Here is a 26,051-nt window from a genome sequence, read left to right on the forward strand (position 1 = left end):
GGCACCCCTGCCTCGTGCCCCTTTCAATATTGAAGGGCTGAGATACATACCCGTTAATGGCCACCTGGGTACCTGGCATAGTGTATAATCTTGCTAACAATGACACAAAATCCTCTGGCATCCCAAATCTCCCGAGTGTATCTGTTAAGTGTTCCCAGGTAACCATATCAAAGGCTTTCTCTGCATCCAGAGAAAGCACTGCTTTTATATCCGATCCCGGGTGTAATCTCACCCATTCCATTACCGTCAACAATTTTCTGATATTTACCACTGACTGTCGTCCCCAGATAAATCCTGACTGATCCTGATGTATTATAGATGGTAAAATTACCTTAAGTCTGTCGGATATAATTTTTGTTAATATTTTGTAATCCGTATTCAATAGTGATATTGGCCTATATGAACTAGGTTGTTCTAGGTCTCTTCCCTGTTTAAATGAAACTTTAATAGTGGCTGAGTTGAAATATAGTGGAAGTGCTTTACCTGTTAATATTAAATTATACACTTTTGCCAACTTACTGCTAATTTTAGGGGCCAAAATTTTATAATATTCATTGGATAACCCATCAGGTCCTGGGGACTTTCCTAATTTTAACGATCCTATAGTTCTTTGCACCTCCTGTTCCGAAATTGGTAGCATCAATGTTGCTGCTTGCGCTTCCGACGCCTGGGGGACTCTTAAATTATTCCAAAATTCGTCTCTAGCGGTAGTGTTTATTTCCTGTTTGGAGTATAACTGCAAATGGTAATCTCTAAAGACCTGTACTATATCCTTATTCTTTTTTACCAGGGTATCATCTTTATTCTTAATGGCGGTAATGGAGGTACTCGTATATCTCCCCTTCAATAAATTTGACAACAGCTTACTCGCTTTGTTCCCATATCTATAAATTGCACTCTCCCTTTGAAATGAGAACTTAGCTTCTAGAGATTTCAATACATTGTCAAATATAGCTTTCCTATCTAGATACGATATCCTATTTTGTTTCGATGAGATTTTTTTTTATATTCTTGATAGGATTCAGTTAATGCCTCTTGCGCCTCTAAATATGTGTTCTCCATGGTCTTTTCCCTCGACCTACAGTACGACTGCAATTGGCCTCTAATTACTGATTTAGACGCCTGCCAAAATATCAATGGATCCCTCTCCCCCATATCTATATTATTTTGTGTATATTCCTCCCACATTGACTCCAACTCTTGTCGGAATTTGATTGAGTTTGACAGGTAAGATGGGAAAAACCATTGTCTAATCGGCCCTTTATCCGCTTTTTGAGCTATTTTTATCCAACATAGTGCATGGTCGGATATCGAAATAGATTCTATGTTAGTGTCAATTACTCTAGAAAATAATTGTTTCGATATCAATAAATAGTCTATTCTAGACAATGTACCATGTGCTGGCGAGAGACATGTATACTCCCGCTCTGTTGGGAAACATGCTCTCCACGTATCCACCATTTGCATTTTTAGAATCACCCATCCTATAATTCCTTTACCCTCCTTGCTCCTTCTTTTCGATGGCAAATTTCTATCTAATGTTGGGGAAGCTACCAAATTATAGTCCCCTCCCATTACTATCGAATCCATAGGGTACGAATATAATTTGTTCATTAATGGCACAAAAAATTATTTTGCCTTTGAGTTTGGCGCATGTAAATTACATAGGGTATATCTTACCCCTCCAATCGTAACATCTGCAATAATATATCTACCCTGCGGGTCGGCATCTACTGCAGGTACTGTGGTATCTAGAGGTTGTCTCACCAATATTACTGCTCCTCTTGACTTAGATGTATAGTATGTTGATGCTATAACTTTCCATTTCATTATGTTTAATTTGAGTATCTCCGGGGGTAAGAGGTGTGTCTCTTGCAAAAATACTACGTCTAAACGTATTTTATTTAAGTATATCAATATCTTTTTTCTCTTCGCAGGGGTATTTATCCCTCCCACATTCAGGGTTCCTAATTTTAAACTAATTTTGATACTTTAGGTGATAAATCTATCAGGTTTGGCCATAGGTCTTACATATAACACTTGACACAACACTCTACAAAAAAAAATTATCATACATTCACAAAAAACACATAGAACCATATTTCTTGAATATGAAGACAATAACATAAACATCATCAGGGGTTCAAAACTTCCCCCGTGAACCATTGTTGTTCCTTCTGGACTTCCTCTTATCCCACTTTCAGCCTTTTGACTGACTAAAATATTTTCACTCTCATTTTCCGGGATCTCCCCTTGCCTGCCCCAGCTCTTTCTCCTTCGTTTATATCTATCTATACGTTTGAGTTACCCTGACACTTTCAATGTCAAATACTAATACCCCCCCTTATTATCTTCATTCATATATACATAATTCTTCTACATATCTTTTAGGGTGCCTTTGCAGTCCTGGGCCCACCCTTTTAGGTCCCCCTTGCTTTTCTCCCTTAATGGCTCTGGGCTGCAAAGGCGACCCCTCTTAAGTGTTAGCATGTAGGGCCCGCCATCCCTGTGCAACACTTTTCCTATATTGACATAGAAATACACTTTATATATACCCCCTCTTTTTTTTTTTCTCTCTCTCTTTGGGGGTACATCCCTTCTCCCTCCTCACTCGGTGTCCCTATTTCTATAATTCTATTGAACATTTCCATAAACATCCCCTCCCCTACTGGATTTCTCCAAGCAGACTTTTTATTTCCTTTTTCCAATTCTTACTCAACCTGTCTCCTCCACAGGTCTTAACTAACGACGTTCTTATTTACACATTTAAACAACGCTATCTCCAAGGTTACAGGTCAAGTCCCCAAATGAGGCCACTTTTTCGCTTAGAAATCTCTCCGCTTCCCTCACATTAGTGAATTCCTTCGTGGTCTCATCCAGAAACAGCCTCAACCTTGCTGGGAATATCAAAGCACATTTTACATTGACTTTAAATAATTTAGCACACAGCGGAGAAAATTCCCTGCTTGCCCTAGACACTTCTGCAGAAAAGTCTTGGAATAAAAAAATGTTCGCTCCCTTCCAAGTCGGGTCCCTAATTTTCCTTGATGCCATCCAAATCGCTTCTTTATGCTGATAGTTCAGACATTTGAAAATAACTACTCTTGGCCTCCCTTCTGAGGACTTATGCACAGGTCCCAACTGGTGGGCTCTCTCAACTATCATGTCTTTGCATTCTGCTGCTATTTGTAGCATCTCTGGTAGGGATTGTTGTATGAAATGAAAAAAATCGGGCCCCTTTATAGCTTCATCCAGACTGACTATCCAGAGATTATTTCTCCTGGCCCTATTTTTCAAATTGTCAATCTTGGCCTGCATCAAATCAACTGTTTTCTGCATTGTGGCAGTAGATTGCTTTACCGTGGCCATATCTGTAAAGAGCTCTCCTACTCTGCCGTCAGTCTCCCGCTGCTCTTTTACTATTTGTTGCAGCTCCTCTTTCAACTCTTGTATGGCCGTTGAGAATTTAGAGGCCTGCATTTCCATTAACGGCCCCATGGTCAATTGTATGGCTTTGACCACTTCTCCGTATGTTACCGGGGGTCTTCTGTGATATGTCTAGTTGGGGCTAGGGACACTGGCTGCACTTGTAGTTTGGAACCTGGTGTCTCCTCAGATTATTTCACAGTACTCAACAGTTCCAGTGGTAATTTAGTAATAACAATACCAATACAGGTCTCAGTTCATTTGCTTCGAATTATCTTCCCAACAATCTGCTGGAATTTTTAAATACAACTTTGGCCAGTTTACATATCTTCCATATATTTTACTGCAGGAGTCACTCTGCCAGACTACCCAGGGAATTTTTATATCCAGACCTCATTCAAATTAGTAAGACAGTACCTCAAGTCCAGGTCACACTTCTTATATACGACTGCCGGCTTAATCCTCTGCGCTGTTTTATTTCTCCTTGCTCTATCAGCCTGCGTTATTCTTTGAGGAGATATCTGGCCGTGTTGCAGTGGGCAATCTCCCAACCACCGCTGTATCACTTCCTCAGCGCTGCCTTGCTTTTTTCTGTCTCGGTCAGTAACGGTCTGCCTCCCTCCCTGCAGAGACAGCCGCCCGTGTTGCTGTACACAGCTTTCTGGCCATCACTGTATCGCTTCTTGGTGCCTTGAGTCTGGTTTGCAGCCGGCTCGGTCACGCCGCTCCAAAGCGCCTCCCGTCCACCGCTCTGTCAGTCTCCGGCTGCCGCTGCGTCTTCTCCTCTGCGCCTTGGATCGAGACCCGGCTAGCCGTATCACGCTGCTCCACCACGTCTCCCGGTCACCACCGCGTCACTCTTCGGCGACCCGGATCCGAGCTCGCGCTTCCCTCTATTCCCGGGCTCTCTTTCTCGCGGCTCCGTCAGTCGGTCTCCTCTCCGCCTCTCTGCCCTTCTTTGCTGCACCGGGCTAGGGCTAGATTCTTTCGGTCTTCAGGGTAAGCTCACTTAATTTTAATTTTTAGGGCTGGGGCTGCAACGGAGCTCTCCCTCGCCTGTCCGCTCATGTGGGAGCCGGATCCGGTAGTCTCCTATCTAAACCCTGTTTTATTGGGAAGAAGATATCCTTCACTCATTTACCCTACCAGTATATATTTGGATTGTTGGAGGGAACAGGAGTAATCCGTGGAAACCCACACAAGCACAGGCAGAATATGCAAACTCCACACAGTTAGGGCCATGGTGGGAATTGAACCCATGACCTCAGTGCTGTGATGCAGTAATGCACATGTGCATTATGGGTATGCCAAAGTGACAACCAGCTCTACTTGTGTCGGCATACGGTTATTGGGTCACCACCAAGTAGGTTGACATGCAGGTAGGTCGACACAACTTTAGGTCGACATGCAGGAAGGTCGATGGTCATTAGGTCGACATGGGGAAAGTTGACAGTCAAAAGGTCGACATGGGGTTTTCTTACTGTTTTTTGAGCCGACATGTGCCGACAGGTGATATTTCATGCCCTACCATCCACTAGGGCATGGTGGGAGAATAAAACAGTGTGCCAGGGGTAGCGAGGCACCATGCCTGAAGCATGGTGAGCACGGTGGTACGTTTCTGTGTCCATGTCGACACGACCTATGCCGACAGGCAGTATTTCATGCTCTACCATCCACTAGGCATGGTGGGAGAATAAAACAGTGTAGCTAGGCACCGTGTCCGACACATGGCGCGCCATGCAAGGGGACGCGGTGCAACGTTTTTGTGTTTATGTTGACTGTGTCGACATTCGGGTGAAATAAAATAAAACATGTCAACTTTTCACTGTCGACCTAATGACCCTGTCGACCTAGCCCATGTTGACCTTTCTGCATGTTGACCTTCAGCCATGTCGACCTAATGGTGTCGACCTAATGCTTGTTGACCAACTTGCTGGGGACCTAATGATCCAAACCCAATTGTGTCGGGACCTGAATCAGTCCCTACCCATTTACTTCACATATACAACTAAGACTAATTTGGGAAGCCTCCAGCAATGTGAGAATATATAAATAGGGCTGTGTGGGGAATTCGGGGCTCCTGTACATAAATCCTCACACCTTACAGACATATATGTAGGGTTAAGGTAATAAAAGTATAAAGTCCATGCTGCAAAAGAATGAGGGACTTACTGTAGCAGTGAAGGGGTTAAACAAAGCTTTATTTGTGTATGACGTCCGCCCTGACAAACGCAGCATAGGAGACCGTAATGAGAAGCCGCTTATTGCGTTTCCCTGGCCGGATACAGACCTCGGTTCTTTAATTGACGATTTCCTCGTTGACATTTCCATTCCCAGCTGAAAATAGAATATTTCACACAAATAACCAGCGGTTCCTCATCTACAATTCAATTTCTGACCTCATTCAGACGAAACACAAACACAACCGCGTGACGGACGTGGTTTTATTTTGTTCAGTCTAATACACACTCATTTTGTTTGTGGTTGGGTTTTTTATTAATATTTATTTAAATTTTTATAAGAGCAGTTCCTCATTTATATTTGTTTTGCAGCACAAACATTATTTCGTTCTGCATTCGGTAATGGGTCATGTTGTCTCACGGACGATTCACCCCCGGCGGTGGTGGCAGCCGAGGAACCTGTTTCTGATTTGGAAGTAAAGCAAAAGAAGCAAATGTGCACCTAGGCTACACCATGGGCCTGATTCAGATCTTCTCGCTAAGCTGCACATATTCGCTGCCTAACGAGCAGGTATTTGCAGCCCCGCAGAAAGCCCGGTTCCTCCCCGCTGCTAGCATGCTATTGGATGTGTTCGCATGTGGCCACACGGAAGAATGATTTTTTTTTTTTCCTTCGCCTTTGACTTACTTTTATTCTGTCTGGAGATGGCCGAATTCAGGGTGGGCACTGATGTCATTTGACATTCCCAGGGGTACGTCCAGCACCCATGGTTTTTGTGGGCATGCCCCTAAAACGTTGGGTGGTCCCCTGCCTGCCCCCTGTCCGCCCATCAATGAGCGAACCCCCCGGCAAGTGTGAAACTCACGGAAGGCGTTAGCTCTGGAGGTAGATTTGGGTGGGGCTTGTCCAAACTGAAATCTAAATTGCAGTGTTAAAATAAAGCTGACTAACATTTGAGGGCTCCATGCAAATGCAGACAGTATTTAGCCTGCATAGAAACAATATACATTAGCTCCATATACAAAGTTACTTTTTTTTCTTACTTCCAAATTAGAATCAGTCCGAATATACGGTCTATGAATGTGAACTGATGTGAATGTCGTAGTCCTTACAGATTTGTCTGAAAACACCTATTCTAAAATTCCCTCATATGGGCCCTTTATTCAGATCTGATACAAATTTGTTCTCAAAACTGGCAAAACCATGTGCACTGCAGGTGGGGCAGATGTAACATGTGCAGAGAGAGTTCAATTTAGGTGGGGTGAGTTGCAACTGAGATCTAAATTGCAGTGTAAAAATAATGCAGCCAGTATTTACCCTGCACAGAAACAAAAAAGCTCACCCAAATCTAACTCTCTCTGCACATGTTACATCTGTCCACCTGCAGTGCACATGGTTTTGCCCATTTTGAGAACAAATTTGTACTGCGATCAGATCTGAATAAGGGCCATAGCCCTGTTTGTTGCACCACAACTTTGCAAGTTAAACGCGCCATATTTCTCTTTATTAAAATATTGTGTATTAACCCTTTGAGCGCCAACGTTGCTGTGATAGAGCCTCAAAATATCCGCTAAAAATGCCGGCGCCGCTCACAGCGGCTGTTCTCTTAGTATAAACAAATACAAATGCAGCCAAGTCAATTCATTGAAGTTGAGTTAAATATTGCACCCAAAAAAAGAACAATTGGCACGCAAAGAGTTAATCTGCTATCCCGATATCGTTGGAACAGCACATTAACCCCTTCACTGGCACTCCAGAGAATTTTCCGGGTTATGCTCCAGTGCGCAGACTGGCAAATTCTCTGGAGTGCCACTGCCTGTGCTCCCTCCTGCCGGGCAGCGCTGGTGAGATCAGCGCTGCGCTCAACTTCAGCCATTGCCCAGCTCCTGCTGCCCAGCCCTGCCTCCTTCTTTTGGCTGTGTGCTGTGTGACCTTACTAACATCACGCCACACACAGCCGGGTTGCTGGGGGCAGGGCAGCAGCTGATGGAGTACTCAGCGGCGCTGCCCGGCTCCGGAAAACAACACAGTGGGGGGGGGGGGGGTTCTTAGGGAGCGCCCCCCCCCCAAAAAAAAAAAAACACCACTGAAGGGGTTAATACCCAAAATTCAGGGAAAAAAATACAGAATCTGGGTAGAAAGGGCACTGACAGAGTTCCTATACCAGTGACTCGCTCTATGCTTCGTTCTGCTTAATCCACTACTTTTATACCAATTCTAGAAAATACTAATCCAAATCCAGTACTGTGGGTCAGAGGTATTAAGCCTTAACAAGAGATAAATGCACGGGTGACAAAGAGAGATAAACGTCCAGCCAATCAACTGCCATGTTACAGGCTGTGTTTGAAAAGGAGCTGATTGGCTGGACTTTATTTCTTTATCACCCTTGCATTTATCTCTTGTTAAGGCTTAATACATCTGCCCTTTAGTACACTATTATTAAATGAATACGCAAAATTCTAGAGAGAGTGTTCTAGCACGGAAATCGCTGCCTGTGGGTGGGGCGCCTGGTGTCTCGTGCCATATGGTGCTAAAAGCATATGTGTATGAGAATACATCAGTAACTGATATCGCCAGTATATAGATGATGAATACATGTTATTTATCTGCTTCTTTCCATCTTTTAGTATTGAATAACATTATAGGCTAATGTACCGCGGCTGGTCCAACTATGGTTATGTTCCTGCTATAATAATATGTAGCATTGTACAACCCAATAAAGTGACTTTTTTTATTTTTAGACAATATGCGCATTAATTTGCTGCAGATCTATTATAACACCGGAGTACTTCAGCGAGATGATTACCTCTATCCAGCGGAAGCAGCCACTGCCTGCACTTACACGGTAATGTAAATTATTCATTTTTATTATTAACAGTTTCTTATATAGCCCAGCATATTCCGTTGCGCTTTACAATTAATTATTGTTCATTATAATGACTTCACCCCCTCCACCAACCTCACTGTCTTTGTTCTGCTTTATCATGGCAAATGTCTGACCCTGCAAGGTTTTTTGTGGCATTCAGAGAATCTCTTTATATATTCTACAAGGAATCGGGACATCTGTCAGAATGAACTTAGGTCTACAGTCATTAGGTCGACCCCACTAGGTCAACTGGCAGGAAGGCAGACCTGACTTAAGGTCGACATGGGCCAAGGTCGACATGACTTAAGGTCGAATTTGCATAACGGTCGACATGAGGAAGGTCGACTGGTCATAAGGTCGACATGGGTTTTTCACTGTTTTTTTATCCGAATGTCGACACAGTTGGCAATGAGAATCGGACCCTCGCATCGCTCGCTTCGCTCGCGATGCTTCGGGCACGGTGCCTCGCTGCGCTCGGCACACTATTTTATTCTCCCACCACGCCCTAGTGGATGGTAGGGCATGAAATACCGCCTGTCGGCACATTTCGGCTCAAAAAACAGTGAAAAACCCATGTCGACCTTATGACCAGTCGACCTTCCTCATGTCGACCTTTATGCAAATTCGACCTTAAGTCATGTCGACCTTGGCCCATGTCGACCTTGGCCCATGTCGACCTTAAGTCAGGTCGACCTTCCTGCCAGTCGACCTAGTGGGGTCGACCTAATGACTGTAGACCTAAGTTCATTCTAATAGATGACCGCATCCCATTCTATAAATATCTCACTAACTACTCCTCTGTGAGCTGAAGTACCTCCGCTGAGCACTAGAGGCCACTCAACGGAACAAATGACTCAGTTAAAAATGACAATAATATACATTTAAGAATGTAGTACAAGGATAAAAACGAATTGGGTAGGTATAGCAGTCTTGAAATCGTGCCAGTTGTTGGCGGTGAGTGTCAGTCGGGATTTGTAGCAAGGAGTTCTGGTATACTCCCTGCATGACACTCACAGGTATTTGTCCTTACACATAGAATGCAGCATGCTAATAGTGCAGTGGCTCCTGCAGTAACATTTGACACGTTCCGAGCTGTCCACAGCTCTTTTACACATACCACACACTTACACCTGGGGAAGAATGCAGTCTCACATACTGGTGTGTCCTCATACATCATTGCTGCAGGTGCAAGCACTGGCTGATGATGAGGACAATGGCACTTATGCTGCCCATGTAGGTTGGCACATAAGCATACTATAGATATACCTAGGTGGCGTATTATTGCATTGGCTGATGATGAGGGTAATGGCACATATAGAGGGGTGAGGTGAGAATCCACCTGCGTATAGCGACAATCGGTGTGACTGCATGGAGAAGCTGCTCCACTGCCCGCCGCTCAGCATTAGTACAGAGGATACAGCAGCCCCGCGCTGGGTACAGAAGCTGCTACAGATATAGACCTCACGGTGAGTGGTAGAATGCAATATTTCCGTGCATGTTATTTTTGAGTTGTGATTGTACTAATTGATCATTATGTTGTTTTGTAAAGGACCAGCCATTCCTGTGGGGGAGATGTACCAAAGCTTGGAGAGAGAGAAAGTACCAACCAATCATTTTCTACCTGTCATTTGTTAGACACAGCCTCTAAAATGTCAGCTAGAAGCTGGTTGCTTGGTAACTCTCTCTTCACTTTATCTTTCGTCATTCTGAATGTATGTGTTATAATATATATTTGCCCAGCATTAAATCTAACCGTGTCCCGGAACCTAATAGCGACGTATCATTCCCTCCCCCCCCAGCTTCCTGCCGATAATTGACGAGCCTTCCCTACAGTCTGAGTCTTTGGACTTCTCGGAAAATACTAAAAGAAAAACTGTCTTCAAAGACAAAACCTTCCTGTTTCTGGCAGCAAAGCAGGTGAGACCGGGACGTTTGTGTCACACCATGTATATCATTTCTCCCCAACCAGTCACCTTAATAATATAGCTACTTGTATTTTATATTGGCGGAAAGGCATTCCATCCCATTTTACACTCTGTTAGTAAATTTACAATGACCTCGCATAGGGTATAGTAATCCACAGCATAATAACACTGGCATGAAAGGTCCTTTCCTGTGGTGATTACATTGCCACCTGATAACCCCTTCTTCTCGGGTATATAATGTGTGGGCCCAATTCAGGCCGGCTTGCTGGGCTGCGAGTGTTCGGATCAGGTAAACCCTGCCACACCCGGCACAATTGAAATGCTGCACCCATGTGCACGGCTGTGGATACGTTCACAGCTGTGCACACATGGGAAAATCAATTCACAGCTGCCAAGTAAGTCTAGTCTTAGCGCTGTGGGAAGAAAGGAGGCCTCATATGATGACAGCGGCCCTCCCTCCCATTGGCCGGGCGCTGCCTGTAGTTCCTGCAGTTTCGCTGTTGTGCCCCTCCCACAAATGGCAGCCGGCTGTCAATCACCTTGCATATGGACAGCGAAGGCTAGGCCTCGGATACAATCATGTGATTTTGATAAATCGCATGGAGTGCACACAAATCCCATGTGTCCCCCGACGCGATGCATGGGGCACGTTGGTAGAATCTCTTATCTCAAGGTAATGTGTGCTGCACATAATATTTATCGCATTGCATGTGCGATCGCATGTGGTTTATAAACACATACAATTTATCGCAATGCAATGTTCTATCTGCTAGTTTAAATAACCCCAGATAGCCCAGCCCTCGTTCCATCACCCGATTTCTGGTCGCAGGGGGCCTTGCGATTTATCGCATGATTGCATGCACATCAAATGTAAAAAAAAGCATGTGAGATCCGATTTATCGCACGGGGAGCTTGAAGGGAAATCGCAGCGCATACAATCGCACAAGTGTATGGGCAACATTTCAGCCGGCTTACTAGCCGGGGTTTTAGAGAATTGAGTGGATTAATGTTGGCTCACCATGGGGTGAACAGCTGTTTCTGTGTGTTATTCCTAACAGATTGACCTTATTATGGTATGGGAAGAATGTCTTACACATGGGATGATTTAAAATTCTATGGAGGTGGGTCAAGTTCCTTTTGTAAGTTTCTATAAATCACTGGGGAAAAGACAAAATACTTTGTAGCAACTATGAAGTGTTGTTTGCTTAACCCCTTGGGGTGCGCGCCAGTGGTGTCCAGATGTGCACCACTGGCGCAGCACCTCTAGAGCCCCCCCATCACCTTTGCTCAGGCATACGCCGGAGCTCCCCTGAACCAGGCACCATGCCGCCAGCTGCCACTCATTTTACAGCAGCAGTGACGTTGGCAGCAGGCTCGGGTATGTTTGACGTGGCTCGGGGGGACTCGGGAGCTCTCAGGCACCCGAGTCCTCCCGAGCCGCCGCGAACATCCCCGAGCCTGCTGCCGACGTCACTGCTGAATGTGACAGGCGGCTAAGTCAGCGGAGAGGGACTCAATTAGACTGGGATGCGAGCGGCAGCGGGGAGCTCCGTTGGAATGGGGCGCGCAAGCATCTTGTGCGCATGCGCCCCCTTCCGACGGCTGGCGGTTCTATGACTCAAGCATGAGGGCCGCTACATCTTAAGCTGTTACTCATTTATACATTAACTATTGAACTCGGGATTGTGTTTTGTGTTGTAGCACAAGAAGTTGAGTCCAGCAATTCAGTTCGGACACGGCAAAGCAAAACTGCTGACCGGAGAATTAGATGACCAGTCACTACTGAGAGACCCCAATACCTGTGTTATCGATGTGGGAATGACCGAGTCACAGCTATCAGAATCCCAGAGTATCCCGGCCTGGATCACTTCTACTATGAGAGTTCTTAAAAGGTTCATCGCTATCGCCTTGTGTTAATCCATGTAGTTATTTACTGGGTAGAGATGAAAGAAGCTGGTGATGCGGGAAAAGGCTTTTTCATATATAAGGGGGTTGGGGGGATGTAATAGCCTGCGACATACAGGCATCCAATCTATACCGGCAAGTCTGCTGTATATTATAGTGGCAATCATGTCAAATGCAAAACAAGATTGGTTGTGCCTTTTAAATCATTGACACTTTAATGCATTTTGTAGGCTTGCAGGAAACTGCAGATGATTGCAAGGCTCGGGCTTTTACATTTACTATTATTATTATTTATATAGCGCACACAGATTCCGCAGCGCTTTGCGGAGATAATTTGGTCATTCACGTCAGTCCTTGCCCCAGTGGAGCTTACAGACTATGGAGGGTAATCAATCATTGCCGTTTCTTTCACCAGGCAAAAAAAAGGCAATGATTCACCAATCCGTATTCAATCACGGGTGTTTTTTGTTTTTATTTTTTGTCAAATCATGGGCGAAAACGGACCCAAATTCACCAAAACACGTGGAATTGCAGCAAATTCACAGTGGTTAAAAAGGGCTAAAATTGCCTATTTTTTCACCCGACAAAAAAATCCAGCACAGATTGAATACCCCCCTTAACACACACACACACACACACACACACACACACGTTCTAGGGTTAATTTAGTCAGAAGCTAGCTTACCTTCCAGTTAAGGCTGTGGTGAGAGTTGTACCCACGACCCGCTGGGAGGCAGTAATGCTATCCACCTTCCATGCTGCCCAGTTTCAGAATCAGAATCTTTATTTATCATAAAATGGCCACATGCAGTGAACATTAAACGAAAATAAAAGAGCATACGGCACATATATACAGCAAAGCATAAAAAAGACAGTGATAGCAGACAACCAAATCGTACATGCCTACATTATTCAACCCCAAGATTTACAGTTATTTAAGATCCGAACAGCTATAGGAAAAAAACTCTCTCTAAATCTCTTTGTCTTACACAAAACTGAACGATAACGCCTGTGAGATGGTAATAGGGGAAAAAAGTCATTATATGGGTGGGTAAAATCACTCAGAATACATTTTGTCTTCAAAGAAAGTCGACTCAGAAAGATGTCCTGTAGGTTTGGCAGAACAACACCCACTGCCCTACCCGCAGTTGACACAACCCTCTGAAGGGACTTTCGATCCGCAGCCGAGCAGGGACCAAACCAGGCCAATAACCCATAAGTGAGGATACTCTCAATTACACAGGAATAAAAATTAGTCAGGGTCTTCTCACTCAGACCAGCCAGTCGCAGTTTCCTCAGGAAATACATGCGCTGGTTGGCCTTCTTGACAATTATGTTAATATGGGTATTCCATGAAAGGTCATTAACAATGTTGATACCCAGAAACTTAAAGGTATCAACAGTCTCCACCGGTTGGCCATTTAAAACTAACGGACAACACATAGTCTTTTTGTGCCTCCTAAAATCTAAAATCATTTCTTTTGTCTTGCTCACGTTAAGGATCAGGCAATTCCCACTGCTCCAGGACTCTAATTTCAAAACTTCTGATCTATAAGCCGACTCATCATCATTAGTGATAAGACCCACAATGGCGATGTCGTCTGCAAATTTAATAAGACGGACGGAATCTGAACTGGAGAAACAATCAAACGTAAATAATGAATACAATAAGGGGCTGAGAACACACCCCTGAGGGACTCCTGTATTAACTACAAGTGTAGTGGAAACCTGGTCACCTATCTTGACGGCCTGAGGCCTATCAGACAAGAAATCCAGGATCCAACCACAGATGGACCCACTTAGACCTATACTAGAAAGTTTTTTTACTAACAATAGTGGCGGTACGGTGTTAAACGCCGAACTATAGTCGACAAACAAAATCCGGGCAGACGAACCCTTAGATTCTAGGTGGGCAGAAAGCTCATGAACTAACATGAGCATTGCGTCATCCGTAGATCTTTTTGCTTTATAAGCAAACTGAAAGGAGTCAAAACCAGGGGGAATGCACTCCTTAACGTGAGCAAGAACCAATCTCTCAAAACTTTTCATAATCAATGACGTCAAGGCAATTGGTCGAAAGTCATTAAGACTTTCGGTTTTTCCTTTCTTAGGGACAGGTACAATGGTCGTAAATTTAAAACATTTAGGCACGTAACAAGCTCTAAGAGACAAGTTAAAAATAAATGTAAAAATTCCTGCAAGCTGGGCAGCGCACTTTTTCAAAACCTTGCCTTGTATACCATCTGCACCAGCAGCCTTCCCAACCTTAGTGCGGAGAAAACACTTCCTTACTGACTCCTCATCTACCTCAAGGTAGGCCCCTGTGTCCCACTGACTCATAGAAGGGGGAGGTGAGGTTAATTTGTCAAAGCGGGCATAGAAAATATTCAGGTCTTCTACCAGTGACGTATCCACGCTAGGCTTTTTATTCGCCTTATAATCCACAATATTCTGAACCCCCCTCCAAAGACATTTAGCGTCATTGCTCTGAGAAACCATACGCTCTAATTTTGTTGAATACAACTTTTTAGCTTTCACGATCCCCTTTTTCAAATTTAGCCGGGCAGCCCTGAAAGCAGGTAGATCACCTGATTTAAAGGCCTTATCCCTCGCTGCCAGCAGGGAGTGAACCTCACCATTTATCCAAGGTTTGTCGTTTGGAAAAGAGCGCACCTGCTTCTTAACAGTCACGCTATCAATGCAGCAGTTTAAATATCCTAACACCATAGATGTTAGGTTATCAACATCGACTAAATTATTCATATCAACAGACTCCTCAATAAACAGATTCCAATCGGTAAACTCCAACCTGTCCTGGAGCCTATCCAGGGCACCCTCAGGCCAGGTAGTTACAATGGATTTGGACACTTTGCCACGTTTAGCACAGGAGATATATGTGGGGATTAAAAGTAGTGACACATGATCAGAATGGCCAATATTTGCCTCCTTAAAAGAGCGGTAGGCATTTTTAACATTACAATAAACATGGTCGAGAACATTCTCTCCACGAGTAGGACGAGTTTCCCCTATATTCTTGTTGATCAGACTAAAGGTGCCCGTACACTTATACGATTTGGATTTTTTTACCTGATTCCGATGCATCAGGTTGAGAAGTCAGGTGAAAATTGCCCAAATCGTATGTACCGTCACAACTTCCTGGGAGTCGCAAATGATACATCGTATGCTATGGACCATATGCGATGCATCGTATGCAGTCCAGATGCCAAGCAGCCTGGCGGGCAGTTGCCGAGGTATAACGTGAGGTAGGAGGGCCCTGCTTGCAAGCTTACACTCTATAGGGAAATAGGCATGGATGCACAAGGACAGGTGTTATTTATTGCATAATGGTCCACCAGATTGCAAAGGTTCTTAGTGGGCAGAATAATACGGGGATTCTGCAAAAAAAAACATTGAATGCAATATTGTCCTGGTTTTTTACAGCATACAGGGCCTCATTTAGATTCAGGTTAATGGTAAAGATTTGCACAGACATTCTAGGGTTAATTTGTTGGGAGCCAATTAACCTACCAGTATATTTTTGGACTGTGGGAGGAAACCGGAGTACCCGGAGGAAACCCACGCAAGCACGGGGAGAATATACAAACTCTGCACAGTTAATGGAACCCATGACTTCAGCGCTGTGAGGAGTAATGCTAACCATTACACTGTCCGTGATGTAAAATACTTCATCCTTTTTCCGCAAATACTGACCATCTGGTAGAACATAATCATATTATACTGTATTCTAGTTTTTCTAGTCACCTTGACGTTAAGCCAAACATAAATCTTGTTTTACAGTAACTGCCTCAGAACTATTCCTGAAGCTGAAATTGGTTTAGCTGTTATCTACATGTCAACAGAAACCTACTGCAACCCGCTGCAACGCTCGGCCAATAGGAATGCGGCTGGTAGGACAGCTCTGTACTTCCTCTGTGCAAGGGAAAAATATATGCTGGTATCTATATAGCATGCAATGATCTGTGCAGATGTCTGGCCAGGTGTATTTGCTATATATTTAATTAGGATATACTATATAACTAATGTGTGTGCTTGTGTATGTACAGTGTGTTGTTTTGTTTTTTAAGTATGACTTTTCCCCAATACCTCGTGCTCATTGAATACCCTTGCTTATTACTTGTAGCGCTTATGCGGAAGCACATGCAATAATTACACTCATGCTCAGCCAAAGCTAGAAAAAGAGTTTTATGTGCAGTTCTGTGATTTGATAACATACAAATTGTACAACCACTGATCTTGATAAAATGTATTGAAAGCAGGGTACTTGTTTCCTAGCACGGCGCCCATCGCATCGTATACCATAAGCCTAAATATGGGATGCGATGCGATCGGACCGATCTTGTACAATAAAAAAATCGTATAGCATCGTATGCCATGCAATGCGATGGTAGACGATTTTTTATTGTACAACTACCCTGATGGGTCCTTACAATGTTAAATGGCCCCCCACTATCAACGGCAACCCGAAGCGTGGCGAGGGGCGGCGGTACGCGTCCTCCGACCTTTTCATACCCCCACTATCCTCGTCAGCGTGGAGTTGATTTTAGATAGTGTAGCAAGCCACCGAGCCCGAAGCGTGGCGAGCGGATGCGGAATACATGTAAAGTAATACGCGTCCACTCGCGGGGCTCGCCACGCTATCTAAAATCAACTCCAAGCCGACGTGGATAGTGGGGGTATGAAAAGGTCGGAGGACGCGTACCGCCGCCCCTCGCGGGCTCACTGCACGCACCGCGCTTCGGGTTTGCGTTGATAGTGGGGGTGGCGTGGGGGTGCATTTAACATTGTAAGCACCATTAGGGTGCTTATACAATTAAAAATCGCATCACATGCGGCTATATGGCATGCGATGCGATGCATAAGATGTAAATCGTGGGCGCCCTGCTAGGAAACAAGTACCGAAAACAGTTTTACAAATGTGTCCCCCAATCTTTTTACATCACATAGTGAGAGATTTCGCATTGTTCACTTTTTCCTCAATTTAGCATCTAGAAGATAAGTTTCCGATATGCATGATAATGGCACGCGCTCCCATGGGTCTTTAATGACGTCCTCCTGCATGTACAGAAGAGGGAGGACATCCTTTACAAGGATGTAGCTGGTCCTTTACTATCTTCACTGCCCGCTTCTTTGCCCTAGACAGATACAGGTCCTGGACAGGGGTAGGTCGGCCTCAATGATCTTTTCTGCTGACCTCACCCCCTTTTTAAAGCCTGCGTTGATCGTACTTGCTGGCAGATCCGTACCAGACTAGTGCCCATTAGCACAGTACCGACTCAACAATCGCTGAGCAGAAGTTGCTGTCTTAAGAAGATCTGCTGGTCATCGAAACAGTGAGCTCGGAGGCATAGGCCTGCAAGCCCGCTTGATTCCCCCAAGGGGGCAGGCACCAGTTGCCACTGCCATGCTGTATCCCACATCCATATCCTGCAAACTGTATGTGAGTGATACACGTATAAATAGCTGACTTGACAATCGGTCAGTCAGCAGCCCTGCGCTGCCTAATGCCATTTACACCCAGTGCAGTGAAGGGGGTTACCATCGGTTCCACAACAATCTATGGCGGAAAACCATTGGATTCCATTCTATAGATAGGAAAACTGTTCGACATTGGGTGGAGACAATCGATGGCCATCAATACTTTGTGAACCTATGCCTCAATTTTGCTACTGTTTCCTCCATTGTGTTACTTGTTCTACAGTGTTGCGTCTTAGTTCACTTCTAGTGTACTAGGTGCTTAGGATTAGTGTTTGGCATGGCTAAGCCACAGTCCAGGATGCATTAAACAGAGCTACAGATGTATCAAATGTTTGAGGGAGATAAAGTCAAGAAGTTGCCCATTTATATGTTGATTAGTTGCTATGGGCAATATCTTCACTTGGTCTTTCTCAAAGGTTTGATACCAGGTGATATCTGTAATGTAACAGGCCTGAACTTGCCGTTGTATAACTGGACTAGATCTATATCTCCGTTCTATTTTTTCTCTAGAGACATCCACCAGAACTAATAATATTATTGACTCCTCAAGTTCTCTCAGCATGGCTGTTGATGAAACTTTTTTACCTGCACCCACATTTAACACCACGGCTTATGTAGCCAATACTGAGCCACAGGACCCAACGGATAACCGGTAGGTAATCCTCTTTTAGCGGGAGTTGTGACTAAATGGAAAATATTTATTTTGATTATTGTGCGAGCTGTACCAACACTCAAGATTAATGATATGGGCCTACTTCAGATGCTGCGGCAAAGTGGATATTGTACGTAGGGATGCCAATCCTGGGGCATTTTTTGAAAATTCAGCATTTTAAAAATGCTCCATCCCGGGATTTCCTGGATTGAATTAATCAATGTAAAGTGAGCTCAACCCCCAACCCCCACCTGAAAACCATTCTCCAGCAGCAGGACCCTCCTTCATGGGTGGTGATGCAGTTGGGAGAGGTGAGGTGCACCGGGCGGGCGAACAGGCGTGATACGGGTGGCAGGGTGCGTAGTGTGTCCTCCGACATCACGTCACACTGCGCAAAGCCCCGGTAGGGGGTTGAGGAGTGTCATGAGCAGCCGGGCCGTTGAATTGCTGTTCAGCCTATTAATCCTGGATTCCAGAGATTGGAAGCTGAATTATAATTGCGATCACACTGTGGAATCAGTCCCAAAGTGAGTGACAGGAAGTCGTGTGTGGGGGTGGTAATGGGGAGTGGCTGGCCAAATGCAGGTGCGTCATGGAGGTCAGACAGCGTTTTTTGAGCATGCAGAAATTTGCAGTTGCAATTTTGCTTATTACCGGAGGGCCATTTTCATCTCGGTAAAGCAGCCCAGCCTGCGCGTCTACAGAGACACTGACACTGACACTGAGATTGCAAGACATGACCTGATTTGGTACTGGAGTTTCAGCAAATATACACTGTCGGCCGGCCTTATGCTTAAGTTTGATTCTGTCAGTATTAGCATATAATTGCAAATGGGTACAGAAAAAAATAGCAACAGAAAGAACAGCTAGATCTGATTCTACAATCAATCAATAATCTGTGATCTTTGCAGTATGGAAATTAGCGGCATTCATGAGGTTAAAGAGACACCTGGGAGTCACCGTAGAAGCCATAAACCCAGTATGTTGGTGGAACCAGATGTGGAAGCGGGGCTCAGCGGTGACTGCAGGACTGCCTTGTTTCAGGAAGAGCCACCCCCAGCGGAAGAGAAGACTCGTCCCGTCTCCCAAACAGCGAAGTCTGCCTCTTACAAAGAGACTGTCTCACAGAAAGGGCAGCCTTCAAATAGAATACAGAATTATTTCCAGCCTGTGGCCAAGAAACGGTATGTTCTAAAACTCATTCACTTTCTAGATTCACCTCATGTATGACGGTTTTTATTTAGTTATTTCTACCTTCATTATTATATACTCTAATAAGTAAGAGTTATGGGTTTTTGCTATGGTCATTACTGTGTTTAGCTTTTCAACATTCTTCCATTGTATAAAATAATAAAAACTTATATAGTCTTTTCCTGTCTGGGGTGTCTCTTTTTGCTGTATTGCTTCTAGCACACCCTGGTCTGCATCTCAGCGCTGAGTTACAGCCCAGAGCAAAGGGTTACCCCGGACAGGAAAGCGTTTGGGTTGGGTTTTGACAGGTTCTGAATGATATAATGAACACTAATAATACCCCTTTATCATCGAAAAAATGCCTGGGTCGGCTGCGGTTTGAAGGCAATGTGGAATATCCCGGGTCCAGCAACCTGGCAATCCAACTTGGGATAAAAGCAGTGTTATCCCCGAGTCGAATCCAGGTTGCTGGGCCACTGCACAAGTAACCTGGGGTAAAGGGACCAGGGTCCACTTCTGTTATTGAGGCAGCAGTGTCATATCATTGCTGCCTCCTCCCCCGCCTGATGCGCCGCAGCTCGTACCCTAGGATTGGCTCCTAGGACGGACATGTGTCCAAATCCCAGGTATATTAGATCTGTTATATCGCCACAAGTGCTACTCCCTGCAGTTAAGGCACGATTTCACCCGATTCAGATGAATCAGGCCGTGAAATCAGCCCAAAACGCACGTGTAGACATCCCGTACGACCTGATGCACGTTCCTGTGCGCATCAGACCGGAGCCGGGCGGAAGATGGCAGCAGATGGGGATGGCGACTACCAGAGAGCCGGGCAGGGGGGGCAGCGCAGGCAACCAGGGAGCAGGGCAGGGGATGCCACTGCCGGGCAGCGCCAGCAGCGGGAGCACTTAAAAAAAACAAAAAAATACAAATGAATAGGAAGCCACTGATTGGCTGAGACCTCTCTCAGCCAATCAGTGATCGGACAAATCGGACTAATGTATGGGGGCCTTTACAATAAGGAGCTCCGCTAATAGCCGGGGACACTGGGGGAGACACAGTATCATTTTCTTTTTTTTTCATTGTAACATTGCTTTTGGACATAGTGCTTTCTTTATGGGAACACAATCTGTATAACCCAAGAGTTTTGTATAATATTAACATTTATTTGTTTATTTTGTGTCTTGTTTCACAAGAGCACATCAATCACTATGTACAGTATGTTTATGTAGGTTTCACATCTGTTCCTCCATAAATCATCCTAGATGCGCTGCAGCCACATGTTGCCATGCTGGTTTCGGCTGACTGCCAGTAATGGTGACGGCTGAGTATAACCCGCCAACTTCTCAGCTTTGGAAATTAATGAACTGAGTAAATGTTTATCGGACACAGCAAAGAGCATGCTTGTTGTAAAGGAAGGGTCCAATGCTTTTGCTCTAATTATTGAATTGGGCTTTGGTAAATATTTATACATTCCTGGTAGAATCCTAAGGACTGAGTTTGCAGCGTTTACACAATAATAGTAGAAAATAATGATCTGACGGCTCGTTTACCTTATTAACCCTTTCTCCATTAAAGGGACCGAGATGAAGATGAACAGAAGACCCCTTCTTCAAAGTTGGCCAGAGTGGAGAGCAGGACGTCTCTGTGTTCCAAGGCTATGTCTGATGCAGAGAGACGGGTATCCTGTGCCTTGGTTGATGATCTGGAGCCAGTAGTTGTATCTAACGAAAAACCAGGCATCTCAAATAGTCAACTTAGGGGGGATGTAAAGGCCCCCGATACTGGTTTGGCAAAAGAGACCTCTGTGATGAAGAGAAAAGAACCCGATGATGTGGTAGAGGAGTCCGATTTAGATGAGAGTGATGGGGAAGTGCACCGGAACAACCCAAAAAACAATGCGAAAAGAGCACGTTTGGCATCTGAGGATGACTGTGGGGACCTTGCGGCAGATCCACAGGACAGAGCAGCAGTAAGTGATACATATTCCTAGGGGTAGACAAAGCTGCGCAGAATCAGGGAGCTGATTGGCTGGTACTTTATCGCTCTCTCCAAGCTTTAATACATTTTCCCCCACTGCCTGATTCATTAGTGTGAGACGTAAAACTGCAGACAACAGTATTTATCACCCGCCTTATTCCCTGTCTGGAGGTCAGGGCGTGTGCTGGGGGATTAAAAACCAAGTTATGTTGTTTTATCAGATTTTTTTAGATGCTCCCCTGCATTTGTTATATGTAATTATTGCGTGGGTTTAATGATTGTCAAAGCTGGAGCTCATTGTGCCAAATTGAGACCTACTTTGCAAAAAAATGGGGTTTTGTTGATATGAAAGAATAAATAGGCAAAAGGTCACTTTCACTTTGGTGTGGAGAGTTCCCCTTTACAGCAATCCCATGCCTTGGTAGGTGTGTCAGCACAAGTGCCCTGGCTCAGCACAAGCTCACACTGTTTACTTCCTCATTATGTGTGTTGTTTAGAAATACTCTTGACTTCTGTTTTAAGTATATGACTCCACTACACACAGCGGACCAGAGCATGGGGGGGGGGGGGGGGATGGATCTGGGTGGCATTTGACCCTGACCAAAGCTCTACACAGGTGGGCAGGAGTACCACCTGTAAGTAGATTGCACATCTCTTAGGGCCAGATGTATCGAGCTTCAAAAAGTGATAAAGTGGAGAGTGATAGACCACCAGCCAATCAGCTCTTAATTGTCATTGTTCTAACACCGCCTGTAACATGACAGTTGGGGGCTGTCTTTTTATCACTGATCGTGTTCACTTTTTGAAGGTTGATACATCTGGCCCTTATTCTCATAAGAATATACGGTAAATACATTAAAGGTGACATACATTAAAGATCATACAGTGCTCCTTCCACAATTTTTTATATATATATATATATATATATATATATATATATATATATATATATATATATATATATATATATATATATATATGCAAGAAATTTTCAGCGAATTCAGCACTGAGAAGGGTACGAATTAGGGTTAATTTGGGTGCTGTTTTCAGCATTTAAACGGCACCCAAATGGCAACTCGCACCCTTCGGAACTAATAGGATCAACCCCATAGGCTAAATGGCACAGCTCTGTTCCAACCCGTAGCCCCAGAGTCTGGGATGTTACTGTGTTGGCATTTGTTGGCTCAGTCCGCTCTGGTTTTGTCATAGGTGACTTCATCATTGATTACACCTGTTAACTATTGAATTCAGGCGTTTCAATCAGACCCTTTGCCACAGTGGATAAAATCAAGCGGCTAGCCATGCAGTCTCTTGCAAACATCTGTGGTTAAAAAATGGGCGGTTCTGAAGATCTCAGTGACCTAATGCGTGGTACTGCGATAGGATGCCACCTCTGCAATAAGAGTGTTCGGGAAATGTCATCCCTGCTGGATATTCCTTGGTCAACTGTTAATGAGTTTATTAGAAAGGGAAGCATTTAGGAAAAACAGCAACTCCGCCATGAAGCAGAAAACCACGTAAAATCACAGAGTGGAGTTAATGACTTCTAAGGTGCATGGTGCGTTAATGTAGCCAACGCTGATTCCATAGCTGAAGAGTTCCGAAATTCCACTGGCATTAATGTAAGCACAAAAACTGTGACTACGCTAACTACGTAAGCTCCGGCTAGGCACGAACGGACGGGAACACTTTACTATGCTGCCTGCGCTGGGCGCGCAAACACTACTTTGATTCTGACAGCGCCGCTAAGCTAACTGCGTAACGGGCGCCGTGCTAATACACAAGTACCGTAATTGCTTGCTTTTTATTTTGCTCCAACAGTTTGGGTACTGGCCTATTCCTGTCTTAGCACTGAGAATGGCCCTTTGCAAAGAGCGAGGTCCATCAATAATTGGGTTGGTGTGTATACACTTGACAAAACTCCTGACTTCAACCCCACTAAATACCTCTGAGGTGAATTTGAACACTGAATGTGATGTGTTCAGTGGTGGCTTCTACCTACTTGTGGGAGGAGGGCTGCCACAACCCCTATGCCTGGAGAGGAAAGGTAAGGAGACATCCAGGTCCCAGCACAAGTGCAATGAATCTGGCAGGCGCAGGACCAGCACATGTGCAAAACGTTGACTTTTATGAACTGCAGCACAGAGAAGCCGGCAAGGGCTGAATGAAAAGCAGGGCTTCCTACTGGAAGCAGCTGACTGCTTCTCTCAACCAGTCTGGCAGTCTCCCAATGAGATTGTATGTGACTGACAGGTAGAACTTCCAATAGGAAGTAACTGCTAATCCCAGTGAATCCAGTGAAGGTTCTGGCTCACTGTCACTGAGACGAGGTGGTGGATTTTCCCTAAAGGGACTACAGTCCTGCTGCTCATTGGTAAGTTGCACCACTGGTCAGCATTTTTCTCTGTGTCTGACCACCTAATTCTATTGGGGCTGAATGGTTGTAAAACCCTCTACCCAGCCACCTTCCAGAATCTACCAGAAAGCCTAACCAGAAGAGTGAAGGTTGTTAAAACAACAATAGGGGGGACCGACTGTAAACAGGGCCGCTGGGCTTGCTGGAGAGGCCCTGGTCCGACCCCCTCTGTCCCTCCCGGGCAGAAGCACACACGTACAGCATGTGCTGTGCTGACAGCAGGCTCAGCGTGAGCATCTCATTGACAGCGTGAGAGTTCATGCCGAGCCGGCTGTCAGCACAGCACATGCTGTAGGTGTGTACTGCTGCTGAAGGGGTGGAGGATAATAACTCTTCCCCTCCCCCCCCCCCCCCCCCCCTCGACTTTAGAGAGTTTTCCACTCTCCCTGTAATAATTTGGGGGCGTGGCCTAACCACGGGAGGTGGCCATGCCTCCCACAATTAGGCCACACCCCAATTTTACTGGGGCCCGGCATACCTCTCGGCGGCCCTGACTGTAAATATTTTGGAATGATATGGTCAACATTGGTTGTCCCCATAGTACATTGGCCATGTGGTGTATCTTGCTGAACCCACCTGCTTACTAGCCCCAGTGAATAATGATTACATTTTACGATTGATGGTTCCTAGCATGTGAGTATATGATTATAACTAATCTATGGTTTGCCTAGGACTGAATTAACATCACAAATCACAACCTTCCCTTCTGACTTAATAAAGAACCACCCTAAAATGTCTTTGTCCTGTCCTTGTTTCATTTCTTCCCTCAAACCTATATTGATGCCATTTAACTTTTTAAACTGCTAGAATTCTTGTTGAATCTTTCTTGCTTCCCAACTTTACAAAGAAACCAACAGGCAGCTGCTAGGGGCTTCTAAAACAGAGGGCGGGTGTGATCCAAGGAGGTCGGTTAATGGAACCTTTCATCAGTGAATTGTTTGCCTAAGTTATTGATAATTTATTTTCTTTAAAAATAAACTGTTAATTCAATGCGACGGGTCCCTTTTAAGCTGTTGATACTTATTTTGCTTAGGATAATGGATAAATTGCATTTGTGTCATCTGAATTATTCTGCGCGTTATCAAATGCCACGCTACCAAAGTGTTTTTATTCTTGCTGACTGTGTGGGTCAGCCTTTGTGTAATTGTCACATTCTATCAGTCACACGCATCTGCACAAAAATAGAATGATTAAAGGTCTTCCCAGATGAAAAGCTCTGCTTTCCAAAGGCCGGCACTGTGCCCACAGAGAGCCAAATTGTGTTAATACTGGTGTTCATTTCTGTATCCACTTGCAAACTGTCTATTCAGTGTTCTCTCTAGTGCAGTGTTTTTCAACCACTGTGCCGTGGCACACTAGTGTGCCTTGTGCTGTTCTCAAGTGTGCCCCTAGATCTAGAGATGCCCAAACCAGTTTACAGCCACAATCAGTTCAACTGTTATTTACTGGTCTCTTCTTTTCATGTAAAGGGCCAATATATTTTATTTTTGTTACCTGTGGGGACCAATGTGATTCTTTTTTATATGGGTGCCAGTAGGTTTGTTTTTTTCTTGTGGCGACCAATGTGTTTTGACTGTGGGGATCTCATGGTGTGCCTTGGCAATTTTTAAATCTAATTTAGTGTGCCACAAGGTAAAATGGTTGAAAATCACTGCTCTAGTGTATTTCATGTGCTGTTGATGTACCTGGACACTTGCCAATCATGTGACCAATCAACATTTTGGTATAATGTAGTTTACCACAACCATTGTTTAAATCCCCAATGTTGTTGGGTAATTAGGTTTGCCATAAATGCCCGCAGTTTGTCTTGAAAACAAAGATCAATGTGGAGTCCTCGCATATACTCTAAACCAGAATATGTAATGGATGATTCACAAGAACCTCACACTGACGCGCAGTGATTTCTTATCCCTCGGGATATCATTTTTCCATATGTTGCATCTATATAAGTTCCACCTCTTCACCCTTGTACAGGTCTCATGATGTAACCGGTATTAACCCTTTCAGTGCCAA

The 26,051-nt window shown here is 44.6% G+C and overlaps 1 protein-coding gene across 1 annotated transcript in view; it reads left to right on the forward strand.

The window, feature by feature from the left end:
• NBN (nibrin) overlaps window positions 1-26,051 on the forward strand; it is a 54,029-nt gene that overhangs the window by 10,797 nt on the left and 17,181 nt on the right. The window contains exons 5-11 of the mRNA XM_083187091.1: window positions 8,349-8,452; window positions 10,273-10,390; window positions 12,100-12,290; window positions 16,102-16,211; window positions 18,310-18,451; window positions 19,363-19,635; window positions 21,221-21,614. Coding sequence (XP_083043217.1) covers window positions 8,349-8,452; window positions 10,273-10,390; window positions 12,100-12,290; window positions 16,102-16,211; window positions 18,310-18,451; window positions 19,363-19,635; window positions 21,221-21,614 — 1,332 coding nt within the window. The remainder of the gene's footprint in view (window positions 1-8,348; window positions 8,453-10,272; window positions 10,391-12,099; window positions 12,291-16,101; window positions 16,212-18,309; window positions 18,452-19,362; window positions 19,636-21,220; window positions 21,615-26,051) is intronic.

Source organism: Crinia signifera, chromosome 5, assembly GCF_055691185.1.
Source record: "Crinia signifera chromosome 5, ASM5569118v1, whole genome shotgun sequence".
Lineage (NCBI taxonomy): Eukaryota > Metazoa > Chordata > Amphibia > Anura > Myobatrachidae > Crinia > Crinia signifera.